Genomic DNA, 9,908 nt, shown 5'->3' on the forward strand with positions numbered 1-9,908 from the left:
GGTCAGAGTTCTGAGCACATGACTGCACATGGCTTTGTGTAGGGTCCTTGGATTCAAATTCAGTTTCTCACACTGCACAGCAAGTGCTTTGTCCCTGAACCATCTTCCCAGCAATTCTGGAAGTTGTTATGTCATCATCTCAAAATTCTTCTGGTTATATTTATGATATAATTTTAAATTATCTGATCTAATATTGTTGCATAGTTTTTTTAAAAAAATCTACAGCCTAAGAATAAATGTTACATTCTTTCCTACTATCTAGGGCACCTTCCTTTGCTGAAAATGAGACATGCAGGAAAATATGTTATGCATCTATAATACTCTATTAAATTATTCTGAACATGTGCCTGGAATGGCCATCCTTAGGTGCATTTTCTTTTCTTTGAAACTCAGATGTTTTTAGTGAACCAGACTTTGGATATCTTAGAATGATACCAAGTCTTCCATTAATTTCCACTGGAAACCAGCATCTAGCTAAGGCTTGGTTCATGGTAGTTGTGATATTTCTTCAATAAAACAAAAATGATCATAGCCAAAATTCAAACCAAAGGTAATTATAATATACAAACTTTATTATTTAATCTAAAAACATTACTTTCCTTTTAAAAAAGTATAAATTTTAGCTTTTGTTTAATAAATGAAGATTTTCCTGGATAGATGCTTCAATTAGCCCACACAGTTCTTGCAACGCTGGAGACCATTCTCATTGCAAGCTGTGCACTTCAAGGCTTTGAAAGAGTCCGTGAAGCAGTTTCGAAACACTGACATCTTGCTCCCATGGCACACAGAACATGGAAGGAAGCCAAAGCCTCCACAGGAGGGACACTCGTGTGGATGCTGTACTCTCTGTGTAGGTGGGCAAGAGACAAGAGAGAACAGAGAACATGTTAACATGAACAGTCAATATTGTGAGGTGTTGTAAAACAACACTAGTGTGCTATATTGTGGCAATGCATTTGAAATGATCTGACATCAATATCCATGAGACTTAGGGGGAAATAGCTGCATTTCTCTTTCCCTGTGGCCCTTGATGGTCATCTATAGCATAGGCTTGGTTTAGAAAGTCTGATAAATTTATGTCAAATGTACAGAAAGGCATATAGCTCCAAAATTTTCACATGAAAATATTTTTTAAAGGGACAATGGTTTTCATCAAAGGAAAACATTTTAACATTCCATTTTGCATCTCTTAACAGTTTTATGTCCTTGTTTATAGAATAAAGAATTAGGAAAATCAGAAAACTATAAGCTAAAATGTGGAAGAGCCACTATCAGCCAAAGATCCATCATTACACTGCCAATTTGAACAATTCTTTATACTTTTTAAAGCACTGTCAAATGCATTGTCACAAAATTTTTCCTCACTCCACCCTCCACATATATAGTCATCATCTTCTATAAAGACGCAATTCAAGCATCATTATCCTCATTTTATACTTAAGGAAACAGACACAAAAAAATCTTGAGACATTTAAGCACACCAATAAAACTTTCCATAACAGCTATCAGCCTTTATCTCAAGCAAAGATAAAATATCTCTAATATAGAACAAATATGACTAGGCTGTGTGTTGAAGACAGTATTTTGGGAAACACTCCCATACATTTCTATTTTCTCCTTGAACATGCAGTCTTTCAGAATCTACTAGTGGCACTCCCCATGTCAGGGGAGATTAGGAGTCATTGATGAACACAAAGGGAAAAAAAGATAACTAATCCTAAATTCCTAACCTATAAATAGGAATTGACAGCAATGTTTGAAAGCCTGGCTTTGAACAGAGAATAATTACTGAAACAGGGTTGGGAAATACGGGCACAACAAACACACACACACCCCTACACACACACACATTTGTACACTAATACACTCTGAGAAACATGCATGCATACATAGTCTTTGCACTAGAGAATCATAACTGCACATTAAAATCTCCAAATAATCCAATTGAAATGGAGCCTAACTAAGTGGATTTAACAAACTGTTTCCCTAGTATATAGAACTAAAAGAACCCAGTAAAAAAAATTAATTCATCATCAAAAGCAATTAGTAAGATGCACTTTAGAAAGCAAACGTTATGTAAGGATTTGGTGCTAGGATCCAAAACAAGGGAGAACATACATCGTTTGTCAGTGAAATGCCCAACCCTAAGTGACATATCTACAAAGGAACCTCTACACCTAAGGTTCACCGAACACAGTGAAACAAGGGGCAGAGACAATACTAATGCATCTCTCAACTCCCATCAATGAAGCTCCCTCATGTAACAGAGGCCCATGAACACAAAAAGACACAAATGGCCAAAGCATAGAGAATAAGAGTCTGCAGAGTGTGGTACCCTGGACAGAACTCCTATATTAAACTTCATCCATCCAGGACTCAGGGGCCATTGCAAAAGAAGGGGCAAAAAGATTGTAAGAGCCAGAGAAGGAGGTGCATGACCATATGGAGAGTCTTACAGCCTTCTGGGACCTTGCTCAAGTGAACTCACAGTAACAGTGTCCTCATGCACAAGACCCATGCAAACTCAAGCAGACAAAAACCCAGCATAGAACTGTGGAAATGGGCATCAGGCTGCAGTCTTAGCCAAAAAACGAGTAGCAGCTGATTACTGCTGGGGGAGGGAGAGCTGATCTTATTAAAGGGAGGGACTCTAGATAGGCTGACTAGACATCAGTGGATGAACTTGCACTGAGGGACATCTGGGGACACTAACGACTCAATAGGCCTTAAGACAAATGACAGAATGCATGAAATTCAATGAGGAGGCTATGGAGGGTGCCAAGAGGAAGGGGTGCCAATCATAAAGATGATCAAGATGTCCTGTACAAAATACACAAAAATTCAATAAAAATTTACAAAATATACAAATAAAAAAGCAAAAATCATAATATAATTTACTGTCAGTATACACATTCTCAGGTTTCTTTTCAAGCATATGTGTTCTACAAGACTCACTTCTAATTACCTTTTGGCTTAGCTATTATAGCAAGATAGCAAAATTCATGAAGTATCACATTTTTAGCAACACAAAATTAATTTGAGGGGAAGTAGTGGTTGCCAATCTGGATGACACAAATAGGAAACACTGTCAAAATTGTAGTGATTCAATGGTCTTCCAAGATGATAGATTTAATACAAGTAGAAATTAGGTGATTTTGTAAAAGGGATTTTGTAAATCTTCTATGCAAGAATTGGCTCCTACAAAGAAAGATGTGCTGAACTTAAACATTTTTTAATGTTTAATTATCTTTAAACATTCTTGGAGTACACAATATACTTTAAAAGCTAAATAAAAGGGAATTAGCAAGCAATGGTGTTATCCAATTTTACAAATAAAATAATAATGTAGATGAATGCTCAAAATATCAAACCAGGTATTGTGACTCACTCCTGCAATCCCAGAATGTGTAAGGTAGAGACAGGAAGATCAGAAGTTTAAGGTTAGCCTTAGCTGCATAGTGAGTTCAGTGTAAGTATGGGTTATGAGTCCCTGCCTCAAATTACAGATGCAGCCAGCCAACCAGCCACATATGTGTGTAATGATATGTACAATAATTGCACTGATTAGACAAAACAGCTGCTAACCTAGAGCTTAGAAGAAGAATCTGCAGGACTCAGGAGTCCAGGACTTCATTCATTACTGCTGACTTATGAATATATCTGGATTCCTAGTAGGACAAGGTAGTCATATATCACAAATAAAAAACACAGAATGCTAAGTTATATCTGAATTTCAGGTAGATCACAAATTATTTTCATATAAGTATATATCAAATATTTTGTTGAACATAAACTATAAAATCATTGCTTACATGAAATTAAAATGTAGTGGACATCCTGCATCTTTGTAAACCTATACAGCAGGTGCTGACAAGAGACAGGAAGGATGTTTGGAAAACAGTTTTCAACCAATATACATTGTTCAGTATTTTTAAAAAACATGCCTTAACATTTTTATTAACTAGTATAAAGGTGTAGAAGGTGAACCACATCTAAAAATCAAATCCCACCATGTCCCAAAACACTTGTGAATAACAAAATTTTCAAATAGCATATGGTTTCCCCAAAGAATGCATTTGTGGTGACAACCAAGCAACAGCAAAACTAAAATAAAATGTGAGCTCTAGGCAGTCTCATAGGCTCATTCTCCACCTATGTCACTCACCCCTAAGATTGTGCTGTCAGCACATAAACTTAAAGTAGTGACACAACAAAATTAAAAATTATTTTACATCTTAAATCTGAAATAGAGCTTTAAAAATTACTTTTAATGGACAACAATGTCAAATGTCATACCAAATAATACCAAGAGTCTACTCTAACTTCATAACCTATCCAAACCTCACAACAGATACATTTCCTAAGAGAAAATTAACACATGGATATTGAAATCTACATTTTCATGTTGACAAAAACTCACAAGTAAGTCCTATAGCCCTGTCTTCATAATCCATGATACTCTAAAATGAAATCTATCTTTCATTAGTTAAAGTTGTTGGCAGGATTCAGTGAAATAACTCACATACAATGAACAGAAGGCAGACTGGTACACAGGAGACACCCAATAAGGTTAGCAACTATAAGCCATTATTTCATTAATTAATCACAACCTTATGTTCACTAGCTGCTATCTCAAGTTAATTGCCCATGGTCCATGACATAATCATTTTATGTGAGGCTGAGTTATTTGATTTAAATGTATCTGTATTAGCCTTCTAGTTTAAGATCTTACATCTGTAAAGGGAAAGTAAATATGCTTTTAAATTTTCTGCTAATTCTGAGCATGGGGCACAGTGTTGGAAAGATTCTGAAATAATTTCTCTTCTCAAGAAAAAAAAATAGCTCTTTCAGTGACAAATGTGCAGAAAGCTGTCTTTTGTGGCAGATAAAGCCTAGGCATCATTCTTACATCACTTAGTGTGATGTGATAGAAACTACTATGTTACAAACGGAGAGACCAAGCCTCTTAATGGAAAAATATATTCAGATCACAATTTGAAAATTATTTATTAATTAGAGAGCTATGTTTCTGAGAAAAGTTCATGGTTTTTCCTCCATAATAGTTTATTTGCTGTCATCACGTATTCTAGGGACTGAACTCGAGATCTGGCCCTAGTAAAGCAAACATCCATTTTTTTTCCCTAAATAGTGCATTCCTGGCACCCATGAATGTAAGACAATTAAAATAATAAAAGCTGTGACTAACATGGAAGTTGGAGTGGAGGACGTTCTTGTGCCTACCCACTAAAGTATCCTCTGACTGAGCAGCCTCCAGAAATTCCAGTCCCGTTATACCATGCGTCACCATCTAAACTAGTGAGTCTTTGTCACAACTAGTAGTCACAAAACAGACCAGACCAAGTTTCCGTGAAGAGTTTGACTGCAAGAACTTTGACCTTGAAATGATTAAAGAACCTAAGGGAAGTCTCCAATGACCTCGTTACCAGAAAAATGAGAAATCATGCATACTTTGCTAAGAATATCTCATAGTTAAAGTACTGAATCAACAAAGTCCTTCTGCAATGAGTTCCAGTTGGGGAAACTTCCTTTCCAATGGAATTTAAGAAGAAATTAATGAGAACTCATCCTTTCTTCACTTCCTTTGGTTAATATATTCTTGATGAAGCACTATAAAGAAGTACTCAGTGGGTAAAGATCTTTTAACTTATTACTTTATACAAAAAAAAAAAACACATCCTGAATGATCACTAACTGGACACTATGAAAAGTCTTGGGATATAGCAGTGAACTAGATTCTTCCTCCCTCCCACATCCTGTAGCTACCAGCCCCACAGTTAGGTCTTCGAATAATTCCACTGAAGTCATCTAAATTGAAGTTTGCAGAATTATCAGTTCCCCAATAAAAGACCAAGAGGTCAGAATACAAGAGTAGAGTACATGAATGTTTGCTAAATAGGTTTTCTCTGTAGCATTAGCTTAAACTTCAGAAGTACACAAAGATTTATCCCAGGTTACCTAATACACCACATGCTAAAATCAAGAATTTATGTGTCTTCCTCAAGATCAAAATACAAAGCATTATTATTTTTTTATAATTTTTCTTTAATCTTGAGAATATCATACATGTATACAATGAAATATGATCACATTCACTTTCATTTTCCTCCTCCAACTCCCCTGCAACATACCCTTCAAATTGCATGTCTTTTTTATTATGTGTATGAGTGTTTTGCCTGCTTGTATGTAAGTGTACCATATATATGTGTGCAATGTCTGTGAAAGTCAGAAGAGGACATTGAAACCTTTGGAATTGGAACCATAGACAGTTATTAGCTGCCACATGGTGCTGGGAACTGAACCTGGATCCTCTGCAACAGCAGCCAGTGCTCTCAACTGCTGAGGAATTTCTCCAGCCCCATATTTTTCCTTCCTTCCTTCCTTCCTTCCTTCCTTCCTTCCTTCCTTCCTTCCTTCCTTCCTCCCTCCCTCCCTCCCTCCCTCCATTCCTCCCTTCCTTTCTTTCTTTTTTTATGTGCATGGGTATGGGACCATCCATTGCAGCACAGGAAACCTACCAGTGGAGACTCAATCTCAGATCATCTAACATCTTTTGAATATAAATTGAAAATCTATTAATTAGATTACCAAAGAAGTGACTTATTTAAGTCTGTTTCCCAAAACTTCATCATTCAAGCTGTCTATTAAGTGGACTTATCCATTAAACAAATTGCCAACGTGTACATACCTGGGGTGTAGTCATCTCTGAATAATTCATCTTTGTCTTTATTTTTTAAACTAGATTCAAGCATTTAATTAAGTAAATGCTTGTTAAATGTCTACTAAATATATTACTGCTTGGCTGAGCCACTAAGCTAATAAATAGAATCTTTCCTGGTCATCAGTGTTTTCAGTATTCCAGAGTTGTAGCTTTAAAAAAAAAAGGCCTCAACAAAATGCATACACAGGGAAATGTGTAGCTTATCACCTTAAATATATATGCAGGTATACAGAAGCATGATTCTTGATTCATGGGATAGATGGCCATATGCCTACTTAGGTAAGTGTTTAATTTTCAGAGAAAATCAAACAGCATCACTAATTCTCCAAGTCAGTAAGCATGCTCTGCTGCCCTAGCCTCTGAGCATGTCATACCAACACCGTCCATTAGGGGCATCCTCCAGAACCTGCTTTTCAGGCAAGTTCCCGCTCTCCTTTGGCACCAGTCATGCCTTGCACAGTCAGCCTATGCAGTGTCCTTCATCTTCAGGGAGTCAGGGAATTTTTTCATTGCTCTTCATGAACAACAAATAATAAAATAATATACATCATTCAAGTTGAGTGGGTTAAATAAAATTATATTCATTAACCTAAATTAATGGCTTTATGGGATTGAAATGACAAATAAGAAAAAAAAGAAAAAAAATCTATCCGTAGAGCTACTTTAACTGAAAGGAATTTTGGACAATAAAGTACACAAGCTCACTTGATGAATGAAGTTATAATGAGCCTAAACTGTGAAAGCATAGTCCCAGAGTCATATAGCTATCCGTAGAGCTGAGGTTCCAGCTAAAATTTTTAAACCCTGATACTTCAGAAATTACAAAATGTGAAAGCTAAAGAAATTTAGAAATCAGATCATGGTGTGTCCTCTTCCAACATCCCAGGAGCCCTCCTTATAATCAGAATCATTTTCTCTCTGCCTATCACATTTATTGGACCACTATGTATAAATGTAATGCAGCTATTATTATTATGACAGAAATTAGTAGAAACTGTTCTGAGTTAATGCTACGTGCAAACAGCTCTTCAAGTAGCCACCATCTCCTCCTTGAGCAAAGTGCCTGTGAATAGCAGATATTTAGTATATTTGCCAAATGAATAAACACATTGTGCTTTCCTGCTAAGCAAGACTAAACTTCAATTAAAGTGATGGCTACAGTCAAGAAGCATATAGCTTATATGGAACATGACTCAAATACCCAAAAAAAAGTTGAATAAGGCAACCTTTGACAAGCTTCCAACATAAATAGTTACAGAGATAAAAAGGTAGGAAAGAATGGAAATTATCTTTGGAAGAAGTAATACTACAGTCTGATCTTGAAGGTGGTAAAAAGAAACGAGGAACTGGAACTGTAATACTCTACACATACAGAACCTGCATAATGTGCAGTAATAAGAGAAGCACAAGAGGCCACATAATTATTTCTTGTGACTGGAATGGAAGGTATGGTAGAGAATCAGAAATAAGACTTGACAAGAAGAGCCACTAATGGCATGAGAATGTTGGCCCACCTGGTTCACCTGGGAAAGCTCTGAGTAGTTACGCATCCTGTTCACTCTTATAGTGTCCCTATCTGGGTGATAAAGCATATGGTATTCCAACATACCATAATACAATAATTTACTAGAGAAATGGTAAGAGTTTCCTGGCATATTAATGTAATGCAGAATTATTTGAGTGTGTCTCTGATGCTACAATTGTTAAGCATAGTAGCAAACATTAAAACGTACATATCAAAGAAATACTTTTGCTTTTATCTTCATAAATGATGAATGATTCCACAAGAAAAACAAAAGTTTTAATGAAAAACTTGAAGTGTGCTTTAAGACAATTGCCTAGTTGGAATACTTTATCAACACCTCTATTATGGAGAATTAGTCTCAAATAAAGCCAACTAAAAAGTTCAATAGGATGAGGTTGTTAGAAACTGGTATTAAATCACTCTAGCTGGAGCAACATAAAGGCAGGTGATACCCAATTAAAACTGTCACATACATAGTGTTATATATTTGTAAGAACAAAAGACAAAAATTTAATTAGGGAAATCTAATTACAATCAGAATGTGTTTCACATTTTGATTACTAAAAATAAGTTGCTAAAAGTACAATTACCTCAATTTTGGTTAAGAGGTCTTGTAGTTCTCCTGATTCATTCATTGACAAAATTTTCTCAGCACCCTATTAACAAGAGAGGGCAGAGAGGAAAGAAAATCCATTTTGTTAGTATTTAAAAGTCAAAGTTCTAGCTAGGAAACTTTAACTTACAAAGCAATGAACACAAAACACTTTACTATCAGATATCCACTCTTATAACAAGGTTACTAAAGCAAGAGGCAGCTGCCAGCAGGGGAAAGCTCTGGGAAGTCCCAGCTGTCACATCAAGTCTAGACATGGAAGGCTCCAGACACTCATGGAGCCTGGAGCCAGCTCTTCCATCTGGGGAAGGAGCCTTTGAGCAAATTCTCTGGCTTTCTCTTCCCTGCTTCAACTAGCCTTAGGCATGGTCTTCCTTGCAATTATGCATGTACCAACAACAACTAAGAAAATAACCACTATCAAAACCAACACTGATTATTATTAGATACCAAATATCACCTCATTCAATGCAGTAGCCTGGGCATGCTATTAGCAGAAATTGAGCCTTGGTGAAATTAAGTAACAACTCCAAGTCTTCTAGAGAGGAAGCATGGAGGTCGTTTGAATTCAGGCAGGAGACTTACTTCAGAGCCTTTTTCCAATGTGAAGACTAATTATGAAAGTCAGAGTAGGAGCAATATATGTGCTTTCTTACACATTTATCGTGTTTCTTTGAACTATCCCAGTCTTTTCTTCTTTCCAAATTCTTCTTAACATCCTTCTGTCCTACTTTCCAGAGAATAGGGAGGGGATAGGAAAACAGGAATACTTATTTCTAATCAAAGACTAAGTTTGCATCATGTCTGCATTACTTAGAACAAGTGACTAATCCCCTTTTTCTTAGTGAACAAGTCAGAGGGGAAGATCATCACAATATGTTTTTATATTCCCATTTGTGGTAAACATGGCAAATATTTATTTAAAGAAATAAGGCCTTTATTTTCAGGGAAGTCACGATATATTTTTCCACAAACACACATAAAAGAGCAACCCCCATGCATAATGGAAAATCAGTGCTAAAGGAGTGATA

At 36.2% G+C, this 9,908-nt stretch overlaps 1 protein-coding gene across 1 annotated transcript in view; it reads right to left on the minus strand.

Moving 5' to 3' along the window:
- Positions 1 to 554: 554 nt before the first annotated feature.
- Positions 555 to 9,908, minus strand: part of Grxcr1 (glutaredoxin and cysteine rich domain containing 1) — a 132,500-nt gene continuing 123,146 nt past the window's right edge. Inside the window, exons 3-4 of the mRNA XM_008827207.1 lie at positions 8,855 to 8,920; positions 555 to 846 (exon numbers count right to left, since the gene is read on the minus strand). Coding sequence (XP_008825429.1) covers positions 667 to 846; positions 8,855 to 8,920 — 246 coding nt within the window. The 3' untranslated portion in view covers positions 555 to 666. The remainder of the gene's footprint in view (positions 847 to 8,854; positions 8,921 to 9,908) is intronic.

The sequence above is a fragment of the Nannospalax galili genome, unplaced genomic scaffold (assembly GCF_000622305.1).
Source record: "Nannospalax galili isolate Female #2095 unplaced genomic scaffold, S.galili_v1.0 scaffold772, whole genome shotgun sequence".
Classification (NCBI taxonomy): domain Eukaryota; kingdom Metazoa; phylum Chordata; class Mammalia; order Rodentia; family Spalacidae; genus Nannospalax; species Nannospalax galili.